At 37.5% G+C, this 21715-nt stretch overlaps 1 protein-coding gene across 11 annotated transcripts in view; it reads right to left on the bottom strand.

The window, feature by feature from the left end:
* The window catches only part of LOC135111971 (circumsporozoite protein-like), a 175442-nt gene that overhangs the window by 95101 nt on the left and 58626 nt on the right, over window positions 1–21715 (bottom strand). For 9 of the 11 annotated variants that reach the window (XM_064025657.1, XM_064025649.1, XM_064025650.1 and 6 more), the window contains one exon: window positions 12973–13026. The exons of the other annotated variants lie outside the window; for them this stretch is intronic. In XM_064025657.1, coding sequence (XP_063881727.1) covers window positions 12973–13026 — 54 coding nt within the window. The remainder of the gene's footprint in view (window positions 1–12972; window positions 13027–21715) is intronic. 11 annotated transcript variants of the gene reach the window in all.

The raw sequence follows: 21715 nt of genomic DNA, 5'->3' as shown, positions 1-21715 counted from the left end.
CTCAATATATCAAATTTGCTCTTTCAAACACTGGTTTCTTCTGATATCTGCTCTTTTCTGCATACAGCGAACTTTTCAGTTTGTCATAAAAAGTTTATGTATACCACTTGCCCACTGCTCTCAGTGTGCCTTTTGTTTACATGCTGACCATCTGGAGGAAACAATATACTCCTGCCTGGCTGCCAGTCAGTCGACCTTTTGAACTGTTGCTCAGTGTATACTGAATACACTTTATTAATATGTGGTGCATGGTTCAGTTGGCCAGCAGGCATTCAGGCGTGTGATCAGCTGGCAACTGTAAACAGTAATGTGTAGTGAGAGCAGCAGCATTGCAATGTCTACCATTTGTATCTAAAGTCATAATTTGATACGTATGTACTGTATTGTCTTAACTGCATATACAGTAGTACACATACACAAGTATACAAACTTTTTTTCTGATGTACAGAGAAAATTTGGCATATACAAAAAAAAGGGTCATATGCCAACAAGTCATTAGATGTATCTTTTTTTTTTTTTTTATCAACCCAGACTTTCCAGATTAGTTTGATATAATGAAGGATCTATGTGCTGTACTACTATCATCAAGTGTACACAATATGGATATTAACTAGAAATTTCTTAAGAATTTGATACATTATGGATATTAACTACAAATTTCTTAAGAATTTGATACTGCTAAGTTGTTCACAAGTTCATGTAAACTACAAATACTGTTGGCCAGTACTGTTCCAGTAAGATAGACTAAAATTGAGAAATACATTTTCCCCTTTTTTTGATGAGTAATTTCTGTAAATGGTATACAAAAAAATCCTGTGATAATTTACAAGGAAAAAATACAGAAACATTTAAAATTTACAGAAAATCTGTTATTTATATGGAAATTTTTGTTTACAGATAACTGTAAATTTTAGAGAAAAAGTTTGGCAGCCTTGTTGCCAGTGAATTTTCTGTAAAATTTATAGATTATTTTTTACAATGTACATTTTATAAGCGTTTAAGAAAAAGGTACGTTTATGCAATTTGCGTCTCCAGGCACCTTACAACAAAGAGGGGCTATAAGTTAGGTAAAAATGCTGGCTCCTCGCCTCCCAGACTGAAGTGTGATCGCTCCTAACCACCCTCAACAGATGCCAATATAAAAGAAAGAAGCATGTGGTGGTTTAATTTAAGTAAACGTGTTACTAATGTTACTGATCACCAATAAGTTATTTCCTATATATTTTCTTTTTACTCGCCATAACAGCGATAATCCATAAACAATGAAAAGAAGATGCCTCATCTTTACTCTTTAATCTAAGCCTCTTCCTTCTTCCCCTTCTAGCCCTACACATTCTTCCCCTTTCCTTACTGTGCATCTTGAATTATTCATTCACTCCTCCCTACACTGCTCCTATTTCTCAGTTCACTGCTTCTCACAACTCAGACTTAAATTACGAGCGGCCAAGTAGCCTCCTCACTGATGCCTTCCACACACGGCTCTTCCCTTCACATCGCCGCATAACCCGCCGCTCGCCGACCCACCACTGTCTTTTCCAAACCTAATTTCCTGTCTTCATATCTTTCTTTGCTCTCTGGCGCCCTGCTCGCCACCTCACCCTGCGCCCTCTGAGTAAGATGGAGGGAGCAGCAATAAAGTGATGAATATGATGGAATTTTGAGAGAGAGAGAGAGAGAGAGAGAGAGAGAGAGAGAGAGAGAGAGAGAGAGAGAGAGAGAGAGAGAGAGAGAGAGAGAGAGAGAGAGAGACTGAAGCAATTAACAAATTAACTTATCATGGCAATGAGAAAACACATGAATACATTTATATTAAGCCAAACTTTTCTATTATCACTCACCATGATCAGTAAAATAAAAAAAAGAATCATTCCCTTCCTTGTAATTAATGAGAGGTCAATGACTGTCAATCAACCAAAGGCATTTACTCATAAATTCTTCTCAATCTGTTTTCTAAAGTCAACCTAGTTGGATGATGCCAGTTTGATTTTTTTTATTACAATTGTTTGTTGCATAAAGTAACCAAATGACTGGTATATTTCACTTTAACGTATGTTGAAACTCTTAAAATATGTGACTTGAAAAAAATTTATGTGACTTGAAAAAAATTGTCAATACATTACATTTCAACGTATCTATGTTAGAATTTTTAAATATCCCCCCCAAAAGAGTTGAAAATCTTACAGGCCTCAGTAAATTTTGTAACTTTAGAAAATTTTAACAATTCTATATATCGAGGCAAGTTAGAAAAGAAAACTCTTTGCATCAGTTCATAATCGATAATCTTATATTAAGTTTTCTTCGATAGGAGCAAATGGTGTTCAATAAGTGTAGTGGCACAACAGTCAACACCAACTAAAAATAATTCTGGTCATGGTGATCATCCTGACTCAGGGTTGGCATAAAAAAAAGCCTAAGTGGGTTATATATATATATATATATATATATATATATATATATATATATATATATATATATATATATATATATATATATATATATATATATATATATATATATATATATATATATATATATCATAATTTAGTTCTATATCATATTGTTTTTTTTTCTAATGTAGGAGGGACACTGCCCAAGGGCAAGAAAAAAAAAAAAAAACTGAGATCCCAGTCCCAGAAAAGGGTCTAAAAGCAGTAGTAAAAATTTGAAGGATAAGTGTCTTGAAACCTTCCTCTTGAAGAAATTCAAGTCATAGGAAGGTGGAAATACAGAAGTAGGCAGGGTGTTCCAGAGTTTACCAGAGAAAGGGATGAATGATTGAGAATACTGGTTAACTCTTGCATTAGAGAAGTGGACAGAATAGGGGTGAGAGAAAGAAGAAAGTCTTGTGCAGTGAGGCCATGGGAGGAGGGAGGCATGCAGTTACCAAAATCAGAAGAGCAGTTAGCATGAAAATAGCGGTGGAAGACAGCTAGAGATGCAACATTGTGGTGATGAGAGAAAGGCTAAAGACAGTCAGTTAGAGGAGAGGAGTTGATGAGAAGAAAAGTTTTTGATTCCATCCTATCTAGAAGAGCGGTATGAGTGGAACCCCCCCAGACATGTGAAGCATACTCCATACATGGACGGATAAGGCCCTTGTACAATTAGCAGCTGGAGTGGGTGAGAAAAACTGGCAGAAACATCTCAGAACAACTAACTTCATTCAAGCTGTTTTAGCTAGAGATGAGATGTGAAGTTTCCAGTTCAGATTATAAGTAAAAGACAGACCGAGGATGTTCAGTGTAGAAGAGGGGGACTGTTGAGTGTCATTGAAGAAGAGGGGATAGTTGTCTGGAAGGTTGTGTCGAGTTGATAGATGGAGGAATTGAATTTTCAAGGCACTGAACAATACCAGGTGATGATGAAGTTACAGAGAACATAAGAACATAAGAAATAAGGGAAGTTGCAAGAAGCGACCAGGCTTACACATGGCAATCCCTGTATGAAATATACCTACCTATTTTCATCTATTATCCCCATCCAGATACCTGTCTAATCCTGTCTTAATGCTCTCTGATGTCCTAGCACTAACAATATGATTACTGAGTACATTCCACTCATCTATCACTCTATTTGAGAACCAATTTTTTCCTGTCTCCTTCCTAAACCTAAATTTTTCAAGCTTGAACCTGTTATTTCTTGTTCTCCCCTTGTTGCTGATCTAAAGAATTTTGCTTACATCCCCCTTGTTATAACTCTTATACCACTTAAAGACTTCTATCAGGTCCCCTCTTAACCTACATTTCTTTAAAGAATGCAAATTTAACAACTTCAATCTCGCCTAGTAAGGAATACTCCTCATCCCCTGTATTCTTTTAGTCATTCTCCTCTGCACTGATTCTAATAGACCTATATCTTTCCTGTAATGTGGGGATCAGAACTGCATAGCGTAGTCTAGATGAGGTCTGACCAGCGCCAAGTATAACTTTAATATTACTTCTGGCCTTCTACTTTTAACACTCCTAAAAATGAATCCTAGTACCCTATTTGGCCTGTTTCTGGTTTCTATGCATTGTTTTCCTAGATGGAGTTCAGAGCTAACTATAACTCCTAAATCTTTCTCGTACCCTGTATCTACCAGAGTTTGGTTGTTTAATGTGTAACTACAGTGTGGCTTTCCTCTACCTACGCTAAGTACTTTGCATTTATTGATATTAAATTGCAGAGAGAAGGATAGAAGCTGTAGGACAGTAGTTTGGAAATCAAGGGTTTGTGCCAGACTCTGTCAAAAGCTTTTGATATCTCCAAGGCAACAGCAAAAGTTTTACCAAAATCTCTAAAAGAGGATGACCACCACTCAGTAAGGAAAGCTAAAAGATCACCAGTAGAGTGGCTTTGACGGAACCCATACTGGTGATCAGAAAGAAGGTTGTGAAGTGATAGATGTTTAAGAATCTTCCTGTTGAGGATAGATTAAAAAATCTTAGATAGGCAGGAAATTAAAGCAATAGGACGGTAGTTTGTGGGATTAGAACAGTCACCCTATTTAAGAACAGGCTGAATATAGGCGAACTTCCAACAAGAAGGAAAAGTAGATGTTGACAGACAGAGCTAAAAGAGTTTGACTAGATAAGGTGAAACTGTGCACAGAGGCACAGTTTTGGAGAACAATAGGAGGGACCCCATCAAGTCCATAAGCCTTCCCAGGGTTAGGCCAGTGAGGGCATGGAAAACATCATTGTGAAGAATTTTAACAGGTGGAATGAAGTAGTCAGAGGGTGGAGGAGAGCGAGGAACAAGTCCAGAATCGTCCAAGGTAGAGTTTTTAGCAAAGGTCTGGATGAAGAGTTCAGCTTTAGAAATAGATGTGATAGCAGTGGTGCCGTCTAGTTGAAATAAAGGAGGAAAAGTCATGCCTGACTCGTTCATTTTCTGTACAGTACAAGTTATCACAGGCTTTGTCCAGCCAGACCAAACTGTATCAGCATGACTTAAACAAGAGTCTTACCTCCCTCTTTTTACTTTTCCTTTCCTGTTTTTCATTTGCATCAGTCTTCCTGATCTCCCGTGCCTTCCCTCACCCTTTGTCTCTACACCTTGATGTTCCTCTCACCTTCCCTCACTCTTTCCTCACTCTATTTTTTCATTCATTCTTTTTCTGTTGTCTTCATAGTAACCATCACCCCCTGCCTCTCTCTCTCTCTCTCTCTCTCTCTCTCTCTCTCTCTCTCTCTCTCTCTCTCTCTCTCTCTCTCTCTCTCTCTCTCTCTCTCTCTCTCTCTCATATATGCTGCTCTCACCTTATTTCTCACTTACTCTTCCCCATCTCTCCACACCCTGCATTCACTCTGTCCTCAGCCTGCCTCTCCCTCTCTCTCCTCTTCTCTCTCTCCTCTTCTCTCTCTCCTCTCACCCTTGTTCTCCCTCACTTCTCTCCCTGTAATCCACTATCATGCCCTTGAGCTCTTCATTAATATGCAAGGTGAATGAACACTGTGATGCTCTCTCTCTCTCTCTCTCTCTCTCTCTCTCTCTCTCTCTCTCTCTCTCTCTCTCTCTCTCTCTCTCTCTCACAAATGATATGATGTTCCTGTATAAAACTGTTAACTAAAAAATGATAGTAATAATAATGTATGCTTATATTTCCCCTTTATTATTTACATCTCTCTTTATTTGCTGACGCTTTGATTATTTTGTTATGCTTAACTGAATTGCTTATTTTTTGCTTTTGTTGTTAAAATTTCTCTCCTACATCTGTTTGTATTTTTATCTAATCTCTTCATAATATTTACTTTGAATCATTAATTTCCATTTTTGTGTTTATTGTATGAATAATTGCTTATATTTACTATTTCTCTAAAAAAATGTTTCTTTTATATTAATATTTATGTAGCTTGAGACATCCAGACCTCTTGGATGGTAAAGCCATGATGTTTTCTGCTCCTGTTGGATACAAAGAGATTTATTCCCTTTGTTGTTATTGTTGTTGATGATGCTATTGTTGTTGTTATTGCAGTTACTGTTGCTGCTCTTCTTATTCTTCTTATTCTTGTTCTTCTCCTCATTTTTCTTCTTTGTGTTGTTGTTCATGTTGCTAATTTGTTGTTGTTGCTCCTGCAGTTTTTTCTCTACGCTGGTGTAATCTGGTATGTTTTCTTTCTTTTATTTGATCATCATCTCTCTCTCTCTCTCTCTCTCTCTCTCTCTCTCTCTCTCTCTCTCTCTATATATATATATATATATATATATAGAGAGAGAGAGAGAGAGAGAGAGAGAGAGAGAGAGAGAGAGAGAGAGAGAGAGAGAGAGAGAGAGAGAGAGAGAGAGAGAGAGAGAGAGAGAGAGAGAGAGAGAGAGAGAGAGAGAGAGAGAGAGAGAGAGAGAGAGAGAGAGAGAGAGATGATGATCAAATAAAAGAAAGAAAACATACCAGATTACACCAGCGTAGAGAAAAAACTGCAGGAGCAACAACAACAAATTAGCAACATGATAGAGAGAGAGAGAGAGAGAGAGAGAGAGAGAGAGAGAGAGAGAGAGAGAGAGAGAGAGAGAGAGAGAGAGAGAGAGAGAGAGAGAGAGAGAGAGAGAGAGAGAGAGAGAGAGAGAGAGAGAGAGAGAGAGCAAAAGAAAATATAAGGCATTACTGTGATATGAAAAAAAAAGTTGCATTTTTACTTCTAATGAAATCAAAATATTGTTCATGAATATCAAATAAAAGAAAGAAAACATACCAGATTACACCAGCATAGAGAAAAAACTGCAGGAGCAACAACAACAAATTAGCAACATGAACAACAACACAAAGAAGAAGAATGTCGAGAAGAACAAGAACAAGACGACAATGAATAGCAGCAACAATACACAGATACGTACATACAGGCGTACATGGACATGCATAACCTTCACAGGAATGCTAACCTTGCAAGGAATGTGTTTGAGATGCAGAGAGGTAAGCACGATGAGAGTGTGATGTGAGTGCGAGGATTCTGAGAGGATGAGGCACCAAGAAAAACATTACTGTGGATGATTTATAAAAGAGGACGCAAATATGAATATGTAATTACATTATCAAATTAGTGTTTGTGTTTTTTTATTTTTGATAATTTATTAATTTAATATTTTTGTATAGTATATAAATTATGCATCAATTGCAATTTTTGAATGGAATAATATACCTAAGATAATATAGTGAAGAGAACTTAAAGATCATACAAAGTGAGGTTTTGCATGAGAAGAAAATAAATAAATAATAACAATGCATGCGATGAAATGCGCAAGATTATTTGGAGACAAAAGTTTGATTTTTTTTTTAAATGACAATAGGAAGTTTGACTTCACAAAAAATAGATAACTAGGTAATAGGTGTTTTAAGTTGCTTAACAACTTAAAAGACCTTCCTCCAGCGGCTGGTTCTAATTTTTGGATGCGTCACAGACATTGTCAAACAAAGCCCGGCTGCACGTGCCACGCATAGTGTCGAGCCGCTGTGCAGGTTGCAGTGAGTGACACAATGCTATAAATGACTCTGTGTTTTCAATATGTTGAGCTTTATCTGCATTCTGATCAAGCTATTCTATTCCCGAGAGTTTTTTCACTTAAAGTAATAATATATTTCAGTACATAAGAACATAAGAACATAAGAAATAAGGAACACCACATGAAGTGGCCAGGCTTACACGTGGCAGTCCTTGTATGAAATATACCTATCTATTTCCACCTATCATCCCCATTCATAAACTTGTCTAATCTTCTCTTAAAGCTCCCTAATGTCTTAGTACAAACAACAAGATTACTGAGTCCATTCCACTCATCTCCCACTCTATTTGAGAACCTTTTTTAGAAAAATTTTCAAGCTTGAACCCGTTATTACTTGTTCTATCCTGGTTATTGATCCTAAGAATTTTGCTTACATACACCTTGTTATAACCCTTATACCACTTAAAGACTTCAATCAGGTCCCCACTTCGCCTACATCTCTCTAAAGAATGCAAATTTAACAGCTTTAATCTTGCCTCATAAGGAATGCTCCTCATCCCCTGTATCCTTTAAGTCATTCTCCTCTGTACTGATTCTAATAGACCTATATCTTTCCTGTAATGTGGGGACCAAAACTGCACAATGTAGCCTTGACGAGATCTGACCAGCACCAAATATAACTTTAATATTACTTCAGGCCATCTTCTTTTATCACTCCTAAAAATGAATTCTAATACACTATTTGCCGTTTCTGGCCTCTATGCATTGCTTTCCTAGACAGAGTTCAGAACTAACTATAATTCCTAAATCTTTCTCGTACCCTGTACCTACCAGAGTTTCGTTGTTTAAAACATTGTGTATCTACTGTGTGGGTTTCCTCTACCTACCCTAAGTACTTTGCATTTGTTGATATTAAACTGCATTTGCCATCTGTCCGTCCATTCATTCATCTTCTCTAAATCTGCCTGCAAGGTGATGCCATCCGATTCTGACCTAATTAATCTATCTTTGTGTCATCTGCAAATTTACTAACATCACTACTAATTCCAATATCCAAGTCATTGATATATATTAAAAACAACAATGACCCTAATACTGATCCCTGTGGCACCCCACTAATTACAAGGCACCACCTAGATTTAGAGCCGTTTATTACAACTCTTTGTCACCTGTCGCTTAGCCATGACCTTATACATCCTAACACCTTCCCATCTATCCCGTGTGCCCTAACCTTTCTCAGGAGCCTCTGATGGGGGTACCTTGTCAGAAGCTTTACTAAAGTCCAGATATAAGATATCATAACTATCACCATTATCTACTGCCTCGTACACTTTACTGTAAAAACTTAACAAGTTCATCAGGCAAGACTTCTCCTTTGTGAATTCATGCTGTGACTGATTTATCAAGTTATGTTTGTCTAAATGCTCCCTAATGTTCCTCGCTATTATTGACTCCAATATTTTACTCACAACTGGAGTTAAGCTGACAGGTCTATAATTAGATGTAGTACCCTTTAAAGAAGGGTACTACATTAGCCTACCTCCACATTACTGGTACCTCACCTGACTCAAATGATTTCCTAAAGAGAGAGACTAACAGCTCACTAATAACCTCTTTGCATTTCTTAAGTACTCTGGGATATATTTCATCTGGTCCTGGTGCCTTGAACTTTTTTAGCCTATCTATCTTCTGTTCCATGATCTCCTTAGTTATGGAAATATCTGCTAGCTTCTCATTCTCATCTGCTCTAAACATCTGTTCACTATTTGGCATATCCTGCATGTTTTCCTGGGTGAAGACAGTTAAAAAATACTCATTCAGAATTTTACTAAACTCCTCCCAGAACTAAGCAGCTCCCCATCTGCTGCCTTTAATAGACCTATAGTATCCTTATTAATTTCTTCCTGTATACCTGATAAAATCCCTTGGGGTCCGTCTTTGCCTGGCTGGCTACCTTTAATTCATAATTACCCTTGTTGACCTCCTGATTGTTTCAACTAATTCATTATATTATGACCTTAAAACATCTTCACCTGCCCTTAATCTCTTATATATACTTCTCTTCTGCCCTATATGATGTTTTAACCTAGCAGTCATCCATTTAGGGTTATTTTTCTGTGATCTTATTGCTCTATACGGGATGTTTGCTAACTGACATGTATGGAATTTATCTACGAAATATTTATGCAACTCATCTACATTTACTTCACCTAATCCCCCCATCTCGGCCAGTTCCATCCTCTCCACTTCTTCATTTACTCTTCTCGACCTCATCTCTCCCATTTCAGCATGACTTGACCCTCCAACATACTCATACCTATCTCCCCATCTCTCTCTCCTCCACCCCTTACAGACAAATCTTCCCTTCTCTTGTCATTCACCTTCACACCTCACCTCACCTCTCTCATCCTTCCTTATCTCTCTCAACTCTGTTCCTGACCTCACCTCACCCTGCATCCGTTGCCAGTCAACTCCTTGGAGGTACCTTTTTAATTCCTCAAAAACTGCTCTCCTAAAGTCAGGTATTTTACTAGTATTTTTGCTTCTAAAAGTTTCTTCCATTTTAATTTGTACCTAATTTCCCAATGGTCACTATCACCTAGCTGTCCCCAACCTCTACCTATATGACTGCTTCCTCCCTGTTAGTAAGAATTATATCTAGAATACTGTTCTCCCTTGTGGGTTCTATGATTACCTACATTAAAATCCCTCTCATCCAGCATTCGAGCATCCGGCAGCTTCAAGTATCCGGCACATTTTTCCCCGAACCTTAAAATCAATAAAAAATCAATGTGTACTCATAAAATTGATTAAAATTCCCGTCCCCTCGCCACCAGAGCGCACTGCTTCGCGCCACCCGCGGCCCACTGCACTGTTTACTCAGTGACTCAGTCCCGCGTGTGCACTGTTTATCGCCTGACACCTTCATTATGCCTAAAGTTCTAGAAAAGAGGAAGCGTGTTGTGCTTGCACTTAAGCAGAAGGTAGACATTTGTCAACAATTAGAGAGAGATGAAAGCAGACAGCAACTAATGGTGGAATATGGTGTGGGCTCATCAACTATTTATGACATTAAATCCCAAACGAAAAAGTTGTGGGATTACATGAAAGCTACCGACACCCCAAAGGCAGCGGAAAATCGTCACACACTGCAGTATCATCGTGGTGAAATGATGGACAAAGTGTTATACGAGTGGTTCAGCTTGAAAAGATCAGAAGGAGTCACAATTACAATCACAATGTGTGTTGGTGAGTGTGAGGTGACAGTACGGGTGGCGACGCGCGGCACAGCGATCAGCTGATCTTTGTTATGGTAAGATGCGTGAGTGTAGGGTGGTGACTGTGGACATAATTTCACTTCTATTCAAGTATCCGGCATGTCGGCGGTCCTGTTGATGCCGGATAAGAGGGATTTTACTGTATTTAAAAAAATTTTCCTGAATTACCTTCAGAAATTCTTCTACTTCCATGTTATCCACCATCAGGCTCCAGTCGATATTCCTAAAATTAAAGTCTCCTACCACAAATACCTGACTGTACCTTCCTGCTCTATTTAATTCCTGCCACAGTGAGGTGTTAATTTCTCTTGTACTGTTCGGTGGCTTGTACACTACTCCCATTACTACTGACTGTGATCATTCCTTAATATCTACCCATATTGACTCTGTTTTGCTATCTGCATTCAATTCAATGATTAACATTTGAAAATAGCAGGCATAAGTAAAACATGTTATGAACATTTTTTTTTTAACATCTTCACAGTTCAACTCATCATTTTCTTTTTTGTTTTGTCAAGTTCTTTACAACACATCTCTGTTCTACAGTCACTGCTGAGTCTGATGGTGCCAACCAAGACTAGCTATCCCATATAAGAAGTGAGTTATGGCAAATAATTCACGCACTTTCGCGCTAGAGCTCAATCTATAGTGATGAGGTGATAGTTGCAAGAGTTGCGAGACAGAAATCTTCGCCCACATGCCTATAAATTGAAATATGCAAAATACAGCAAAGGTGAGTCTGACGAAGAAATTACATAAAATAAGATACGCCTTCAAAAGTTACCAACCAAAAAATATTTCTGAAACTGAAATCAAAATTTTTATGTGCGGACACCAAAAGGTGGTCCTGGCCAAATCATTGTTGCGCCCTCCAGGGCCAGGCGGGGGCAGTGAGGTGTAGAGATGTGTGGTAACAATAATATAAACCCCTCACTCTACTAGGGGAATAATCCCTCAAAAGATATTTAATACTTTACTAAATGATAAAGAAAACTATAAATTTTCTTTCATTCGCTGACAAGAAAAAAAAAAAAAACGTGATGAAATTAATATTTTCAGAAATCTACAATGACGAGCCTCTAAAAAAAGGGAGACAAATAGTGTTGGCCAGCTCTTGTCATCAAGGCCCACGTCACCTTGACTTTTCAAGGTGATAATCAACATACACAGAGACAAATAAGGACACTTCATAGAACTATACAAGTTTAACTCTGATTTTACTTAATAAAGCTGCAACAAAGGTTATGACGATAAAAAGTTACCTTAGGTTAGGCCGCAAATATTATGGTGGTAACGCTTCCTGGGAAATCAGTTAAAAATAATATCAATACCAATTGAACAAAGAAAATGTAAATATATTTTCTCCAGATAAGGAAATTTTTTTTTCTTTTTTATGTGGAAATCAAACTCACACTAAATATAGATTGTTACAGTAATAGTTTCCAAGGACACTTTATCATAACATGCAAAATATTATTAATCTACATAACCGTAAAATGCAGTAAAAGATAAATAAACAGATAAATTAGAAGATCTGATATTTACCTAAAAAGTACTCAAGTGAATATTCCTGTTATTGTGGAAAGTTTTTTGTAATTGCATTTTTCCTTTCTTCATTCACATATTCGTATATAAAAAAGATATATATATATATATATATATATATATATATATATATATATATATATATATATATATATATATATATATATATATATATATATATATATATATATATATATATATACGAAAAAAAAAAGAATGCAAAATTGACAGCTAATTGTTAGGTTTCAACTGAATCTCCAAGTAAATATTTATACCAACAAGATGACACCATTATAGAAAATATATGATTTTGTATCCTTCTTTTTTTTCTATGCATAAACTAAAATAAGCACATGAAGACTGGAATACAAAAATTATAGTTTAGAAAAAGATTCTCGGTTAATCCACAAAAGACTTTTTTTCCTGTAAGATGTTGCAATGAACATTATAGACTAAATTTACATTCTTTCTTCTTTCATATATATACCCTAGGAAGGCACAAAAATGGGAGGCAAAACAACGCTTTGGAAAAATATTTAAACTAATCCTTCAATGGATAATACTACTGACACGATACCATGGAAGCACATCTTTTCTTTCCTTCATAGATTCATAGGAAACTGACAGGAGAAAGGCTGGCAACAGTGACAGGTTTCACTTGACATGGAAAAAAAAAAGTTTAACAGCGAGTTCCAAAACAGAGTGCACATGATGTAATGAAGCAGGTACTCACTTTCCTCCTGCATGTGTTGGGAGTGTTCACCGTGGCACCACCTGCCATCCTTTCCTGAAAATATCAAAACATCCACATAAAAAAGTGATGCAGCTTGACTATTCTAAAAAGAGCTAAAAATGAACCAACATGAACAGAACCACCACAAATCCTTTACTGCATGAGTTACAATATACACATGAACAAAAAAGGAAAGAATAAATACTGAAGAAAAACACGAAATGTCATCAATAAAACATGTCAGATTCCTCCATGCAAGAACACATGGATACATGGAAAACAACACTGAAAACAGAACACACTTGAAACGCTAAAAATGTTAAATATGCACAACAGCTGCAACAAAATAAAACGAACAAACACCATTACATATATAACAAGATTAAATAACAAAATAAAAAGAAGCAAAAAATAATAAATGCAAAGCTTCCCAACATTCAGCAGTACAAACCTTAAAAAAAACAGCAAGGATACACTTATAAAATAATAAGTACCACTTCAGTCTAGCCATAAAAAGTATTCACGGCACAAAACATGAAAGTCCCTTTTGAGTATCTCTGCCAAGGTGGCCTGACTCATCTATTCTTCATTTTTATTATTGTTCAGTAATACAACACATCCGCCTTCCTCCGTTTGTGGTTCTGATAACAACAACAACAAACACTCTCTGACCACTCCTAGTTAGATACCTGCCTTTTCGTGTGGTTACTGCGAGGACACAGCATGTTACCTATAATGTCTTAAACAACAAAACAACAACAATAACAAGGGCTCCAGAGACAACAAAGATATCATAGTTGCTGTTGGTTCTGGATGTCACTGCTTCTTGGTAAGGATCTCAACAAAAGTGAACACCTGTGAGATCCACCCTACTTCATGCTTGTGCTGCTAACTCGTCTGGATGATGCAATACATTTAGTGTGATACCTTTCACTGGACCTGCCTAGTATAGTTGTGTCTACATATTTCAGTTCCTGCAGTCATCTGAATAGAAAAGCTTCACTGCAAAGCCAAGGTAGTGTTTTGCTGGCAATAACATTCCTATATATGCATTACCAAAGGCATCCTAATTTTTTTTTGTCCCACTGCTTACCAAACCAATGCCAGACACTCTTTTGATAAGGTCCCACAGGAGGCTATCTTTCCTACCACGGCAAGACTCACACAATTTTCTCATATTTTCCCTGAAAACATATTGATGGATCTCAAGATGTTAGTGTTTTCTACGATGCCTTTGCTACTTCAACACTATACATATATATAGAAAAAAACTTTAACAGCAAAACAACAAACATGACAGCATCTGCTTAGATTCTATCACCATTGCTCTCTTGAAAGCAAAAACAATTTATATGAAAAAGTGTAACTGAAAAGAGTGTAGGTTAATTAATGAATGCTTTGATATTCTAAAAAGCTTTGCATTATAAAAGAAAAAAATTGCAGATATTCTCCTGACCAATTACTAATCTCTCTCTCTCTCTCTCTCTCTCTCTCTCTCTCTCTCTCTCTCTCTCTCTCTCTCTCTCTCTCTCTCTCTCTCTCTCATCTAAAGACCAGCTAATAAACAAATATATAAATAAATATCCCCATTAAAAGCATTTACTATGTGTAATTCAATCTCCCGTCGAGTGAGCACATGAGTAATCACACGTCTGAAGAAGGCATGCTAATGAACACCAAGCTGACGAGCCTTTTTATTTGTTACTCACATTTGAGACTAGCAAGCCCTCAGAATATTTAAGCCACTTACCGACTTTTTATGCAAATATACTTTCTATGTACGTCTCTCTCTCTCTCTCTCTCTGAAATATATCTGATGCAAATAATTTTAATGTAGCTTTAGGTGACGATGATCTTTTTAGACCTCAACCTGTAAGTGTTGAAACTGTTATCCTCACTATTAAAAACCTAAAAGAAACTAGTTCTGTAGGTTCGGATGGCATTTCAATGAGATTTATTAAGGATGCACTCTATGTTATAGCTTTTTATTTGACGTGTATCATCAATACTTCAATTGTAACAGGCATCTTTCCTACATCCTGGAAACACGCACTAGTTGTACCAAGCCTCAAAACTGGTGATGTTAATGATCCAAATAATTTTCGACCCATCTCTCTATTACCTATCATATCAAAACTATTAGAAAAAGTTGTCACTAATCAACTTATGTATTTCTTGGAATTTAGTCAATCATTGTCTAACACCCAACATGGCTTTCGTCCAAAACTGTCAACAGAGACTGCACTTACTGTTATCTCAAACAAAATATATAGCAATATGGACTCTAAGAAAATTACATTGTTAACCTTGTGTGACCTCTCTAAAGCTTTTGACAATGTCAGTCATGAGATCCTTTCAAAAAAATGTTCTGCAATAAAAATGGACATCTTCTGGTTTAAAAGTTACATTGAAAACAGAGCTCAGTCTGTCCGTCTCAATAGCACAGTATCTAATAAACTTAACGTAGCTTATGGAGTCCCACAAGGTTCAATTCTCGGACCCGTTTTATTTTCGATTTATGTAAATGACCTTAATGAGAGTATCAACGAATGTTGTCTAACACAGTATGCTGATGACACTCAGTTTCTCCACGCCGACACTCCAAATAACCTTGTAGCTCTCATCTCTAGAACGGAAGAAACTCTGCGGAATGTAAAACAGTATTTTCTTAGAAACGAGCTGATGTTAAATTCAAAGAAAACACAATGTATCTTCATTGGTAACAGACAACTTTTATCACAGATTCCTCCGAACACCATAATAGACTGTGATGGAGACTTCATTTACCCAAGCTCTCATGTTAAAAATCTTGGTGTTTTCATTGATAAATACATGCTTTTTGATGTACATATTGGTGAATTAACAAAGAAAGTCATGGGTGCATTAATGTTCATTAATAGAATAAGCCAGAACTTTGATAAATCAACAAGAATACTTGTAGTACAGTCACTAGTTCTCAGTTTAATAAATTACTGTATTGTAATATGGGGTACAACTAATGAAACTTTGCTGCACAATGTCCAGAAATTGCAAAATTTTGCAGCTAAAGTAGCTGTTGGGTGTACCAGAAAGTATGATCATGTAACCCCCTTCATAAAAGAGTTAAAGTGGTTGAAAATCAAAGAGAAGCACACCTTTGATAAATGTACAACTGTTTATAAGGCTGTCAGTAACTGTTATCCAGACTGGTACCTCAAATTTCCCACAGTTAGAGAACACACCACAAGCAACACAAGACAGCTCAATAACCTTTATGTGGGTAGAGCTAGAACAGACTCTGGTGCCAGAGCCATTACGATACTTGGACCAAAGTTATGGAATACACTGCCCACCAATGTGATCAATTCTGAAAGCCTTTATGCTTTTAAGTCTAGACTTAGCAAAATTCTTTTAAATAATTATTAGTCAATGTTATCATAGCACAATTATTTTAAATGACGTTTACTAAATGTTTAATAGAGAGTAGCAAAGAAATTTTGAGTCAATCTACTTTTTATTGTGTGTGTGTGTGTGTGTGTGTGTGTGTGTGTGTGTGTGTGTGTGTGTGTGTGTGTGTGTGTGTGTGTGTGTGTGTGTGTGTGTGTATTTTATTTGCTATTATATATTAAACATGACTACCTATGTTAACCAATCTGTAAGAATAACCATGTCTCATGGAATAATAAAGAATCTGAATCTGAAATCTGAATCTCTCTCTCTCTCTCTCTCTCTCCCTCTCTCTCTCTCTCTCTCTCTCTCTCTCATCATTTATCTCTGCATAGGAATGACTATTAAATGCCTTGACTGTTAAGGTTTGTAATGAAACCTGATATAATAATAATAGTAATAATAATAATAATAATAATAATAATAATAACAATAATGATAATAATAATAATAATAATAATAATAATAATAATAATAATAATGATAATAATAATAATAATAATAATAATAATAATAATAATAATAATCAAACAGTTGTAATGAAAACTCCAGTACATCTGGTTTCATAGAGTTTATACCAAGCCTCCAGTACTTCCCCTACATAAGGGCTTGATTGAGTACCTTACCCTCTCCCGGCCCTCTAGTCGTCCTTCATGGAATCCGATGCTCATAATCATATTAATTGATCTATCATATCAGCTTCGTCTCTCTCTCTCTCTCTCTCTCTCTCTCTCTCTCTCTCTCTCTCTCTCTCTCTCTCTCTCTCTCTCTCTCTCTCTCTCTCTCTCTTCAGAACTATCAATATACAGAATAGCAGGTTCGAAGTATTCTGTGGTCGTAAGACTCGGCCTCATCAGACAGTGGGAGCGCTTTTATGTTGCTCTGCTTCCCTGCAATAATATTTAATGACAATGAGACTTTGGTTGTTAATGAATGTGCCATCAGCACGTGCAATGACTGACCGACAGACAAATACACACACACACACAAACACACACAGTATCCAAGCTGCTATCTGCTGCTATCCAAAAGCTGCTTGACTGTTTCCGTCAGCTTTACCAAATTATTTATAGCTAGGATCTTGTTTAGGGCACTCAGGAGACTACAGTCACTACACGCGACCTCTGCACTAAAGAAGGAATAACAAAGGTACATCTACCACAAATACCTATTTTATTTCTATGTTTTTTTTTTTTTTTTCCAGCAATCTGTAAATCTGCGTGGCTGCTGCTCAAGGTGGCAAAGCATTAACAGGAGCTGAGAGTGTGGTGGGATGGATGTTTTGACAGTATCTGTCCCTTTCTCTCTCCAAGTAGATATTGTAGAGTACCTACCAAATTATCTATAAAAATAAGACGTCTACATTCTGGCACAATGAACCATGTTATTTGACACGTTTGGTGATAACGCCAGTGACAATGAGTAGCCCTGCACACTAAGGATAGTTTCCATATATTACATATGACCTAACAAATAGAGGTATCTTAGCATCACGTCAAGCCATGCATACCAACCTTACCGACACAAAACGTGATCAGGCAGCGGGTTTTGTATTGTTCATTATGCCACAGTTCGCGCCACACTTTAAAGATAGTTTTCGGAGATACTGTACAATCATTGGCTGAAAAGTTCTTTATACAGTCATACAGATCAGTTACTTTCAACTTGGGTCCACTTAGACTAATATGTATGAGACTACACTTTTATTTGAAATATTTAGATGCAGGTTCTACTTTATGCTTCTGTTTATCCTACTTAGTATTAAAACAAGAGTGGGATTTCATTAAGTTTATAAAGGAACGTTACTGAATGCTGTTGACGAGACAACGATGAGACAAATTCTTATTTCAGTTCTACATCACCAGTGTTTACGGCTTCACTCCAGAACAGGACTCCCTAATCTCCTCTCATCCCAAGCAAAGCCTCTTACGAGTAAATCGTTTCGTTATTGTCAATCTATTATCTGTTCTTTATATTCAAGAGAAAATATGGAAACAGTTGGATCTACTTTTCTATGTCAAGTCTTCTGGGTTGTGACTGATTTCTTTCTAGCGTCTGCAGCTTAAGAGTGTCAATGAAGAATAATGATGCTATTTCACTGAACTTAAAGCTTTCACTGTTAGGACTCTCTCTCTCTCTCTCTCTCTCTCTCTCTCTCTCTCTCTCTCTCTCTCTCTCTCTCTCTCTCTCTGTCTGAAACCATATCTTGCTCCCAAGCAGAATTCACCTTCTCTCTTTTACCCATCTTTACTATATTTCAATAAGTAAAGCTATTTCCTAAGAAGTAACATCCTAACAATCCTCCTTCAGCTTGAGTAGCAACACTAATTTTATTGCAAACCTTCCAGTTCGACTTCGCTTAGATTACCTTACTTAAGGTTTCCAGTCAAGAGATACCCTGCCATGCCTCGCCTCACCCTCCCTAACACTCCGCCAAGACAATGATTCCCTTGGTACCATCGCCGCGTGTACCAGGATGACAGAAAAGCCGACAGTCCATAGGATACACTGCTAAGCCATGCGCAGATTAGCTCCGTTAGCGTAAGTCCGAGAAGACGAGCAATTCAACTGACCTTGGAAAACCTTGAGCTGAAGCAAGGAGGGTAAGTAGTGTGTCTAGAATATGAAGGTGGTAGTTAAGTGAGACTGAAGAGGAGGAACACAAGTCATGTTGCGATTGATGGATAAAGGCAAACAAGGGAGAGGGTCGCAAAGAGGAAGCGAGACGCAAGGCGCCTTCAGGCCAGTCACTGCTGGTGTCCCTCACCTCCCCTTCCTGCCTCGCTGCGAGGTGAAGGGGCCACTACCACCGCTGCCTCAACACTTACACTACCTTTGCGTCTCAACACTGAAATGCTTCAATGAATGGGAATGAACAAGAAATTAATGGTCACTTAGAATTGCTTATAACAAGTACATGTTACTAAGTGTTTTAAATCAATCTGTCTGTCTGCGTCTGTTTGTTTATCTCTGCCTCATATGTTCACTATAATGTTCTGTAAGAATGAGCATCCCAATTTCTGTTGCTTTGTTGCAGTGCATATATTTGTATCAATGGTGTGTGTGTGTGTGTGTGTGTGTGTAACATTACGAGTGGAACAATATTTACGAGTATGAGTCAGTAGGTCTGTCTTCTGGTATATTTAGTAGTTTTAGGAAATCAATGACAACTACGTATTGTGCCTGAAAAATGGCATACCGTAAATACGAGGCTATGAAAGAAAAAATATAGTTAGGTCACTATGTATGCATTTTCTTCGCTTACAGTAATTGTTATCACAAAAGAATATACGAGTAACGGAAGAGGCATACGTTTATATTATGCAAACATTATGCTGTATTAATATCCCAATGACTAATTCAGTTGGATTTTTGGTTAAGTACTCGCTGCAGGGCACGGTAAAATATTTATTAAAGTGCTTTACAAAAAAAATTGTGCAAATATACTCTTTAGAATGAAATATACCAGTTTCTGCCGCTATTTAAACTACTTTGTCCATGTCTGTGTCTGCCCGCACATCCATCTGTCCCTCTGTCTATTTGTCTGTTTCTCTGTCTGCTTGCTTGCCTTCTATTTTTGCTTGCCTGCCTGTCTGCCTGCTTCTTTGCCTGCCTATCCTCTTCAAGTTAGGCTGACTATTTCCCTGTCACTCTGTCTGTCTGCCTGCTTTCTTTCTTTCTTTTTTGTATGTCCATCCACCTCTTTCCCTGCCTGTTAGTCTGTCTGCCTCCTTGCTTGCTTGTTTGCTTGCTTGCCTCCCTGCCTGTTTGTTTGACCGTCTGCCTTCCTATCCGCTTTCTCTCTCTCTCTCTCTCTCTCTCTCTCTCTCTCTCTCTCTCTCTCTCTCTCTCTCTCTCTCTCTCTCTCTCTCTGATGATTACCTAAACAAGTCAACACATTATTTAAATCACAACTACGTAATACCAAGGTACTTGAAGGCTTGTCTGTAAGTGGTATCAGTGTGAACAGGTTACATCACGCTCCTATACAATCATGATTTGCGCAGCACACCCTCCATAGTAGGTTGGCAGGCACTTCCCACACGTTAAGGAGTCTTTCTTCATTTCACTCTCTAATTTAAACTTTATGCAAATGAAATTAAAGTTCAGGAATTAAATGATCACTTACTTTCTTCGCGCATAAATAAAATGTGCTGGACAAATATAACGAAAAATATTTACATAAAAAAAACAATAATAATATTCGAGCCACACTTCACAGTAACGAAAGCTTTCATAAATAAAGGAAGATATTGCAAAGGTCGCACTGAAATATTATTTATCACCGTACAACTACCATACCTAATTCCCGGGAGCAGACTCATGCAGGATATAAAAAGATGAAAGACCAATAAATAGCGGTAGAGAGTCATGAGAACATGGCAATTCATCAAGAAACTCCCGAGAGAGAGAGAGAGAGAGAGAGAGAGAGAGAGAGAGAGAGAGAGAGAGAGAGAGAGAGAGAGAGAGAGAGAGAGAGAGAGAGAGAGAGAGAGAGAAAACTAATTATATATAGAAATGAAAACGAAATTAAATTGGTTAACTTCCCAGCCACAACCATCGCCACCACCACCACCACCACCACCACCAGGTCGCCGCCACCAGCTTGAACCGCAGTCAAAGGGAGCGCCATACATGTGCTTAATTTCTGGCAGGGTTTTTTTTTTTTATTTTTTTTGCAATACCGTAGGAAACTTGAAACGCCGTCTTGATAAATATTTTACCTCAAATCCGCGGGTAACAGTGTTTGTTTGTTACAGATTAAAACTCCTTGCCTCCAGGAAATGAGGGCACCTCATTTCATCTATTTTCATTCTTTCCTATAAATTTTCCTTCGGGTTTTCCTTCTCTAACCCAGTAAGGTATTTACTTCAGATTTGTTTCCTGTACGGCTTATGACGGAGGGAGTGGAGGGTGAGGAGAGAGCCTTCCGCTTTGCTGTCCTTTTCTTCTACTATCACCTTAGTAGCCCTAGGACAGATCATCTCGTGAGAACCGCAAGGTTTGTTGTGGCCTGTATTTCTATGTAACTTTATGTAACTCTCCCTCGCTGTACACACACACACACACACACACACACACACAGACACACGTTAATTAAAGAAATGCTGTTGTTCTGTCATGTATCCAGTATATTTTGTTTTGTTCTCCACAGGTAACAATTAATGTGGTGCTTTTCCCGTTCCAGTTCTCTGTGACCTCTGGTATTCTTTTAGCCTGTCTTTTTACTCTGACAGGCGATGCTACTGTTACGACGACGACGATGAGAACGAGGACGACGACGATTAGAGGCACCGCACGCACGACGGCAAAAACG

Source organism: Scylla paramamosain, chromosome 23, assembly GCF_035594125.1.
Source record: "Scylla paramamosain isolate STU-SP2022 chromosome 23, ASM3559412v1, whole genome shotgun sequence".
In the NCBI taxonomy this organism is placed as follows: Eukaryota; Metazoa; Arthropoda; class Malacostraca; order Decapoda; family Portunidae; genus Scylla; species Scylla paramamosain.
The sequence above is the reverse complement of the archived record's forward strand: the minus strand, read 5'-3'. Positions and strand labels throughout refer to the sequence as shown.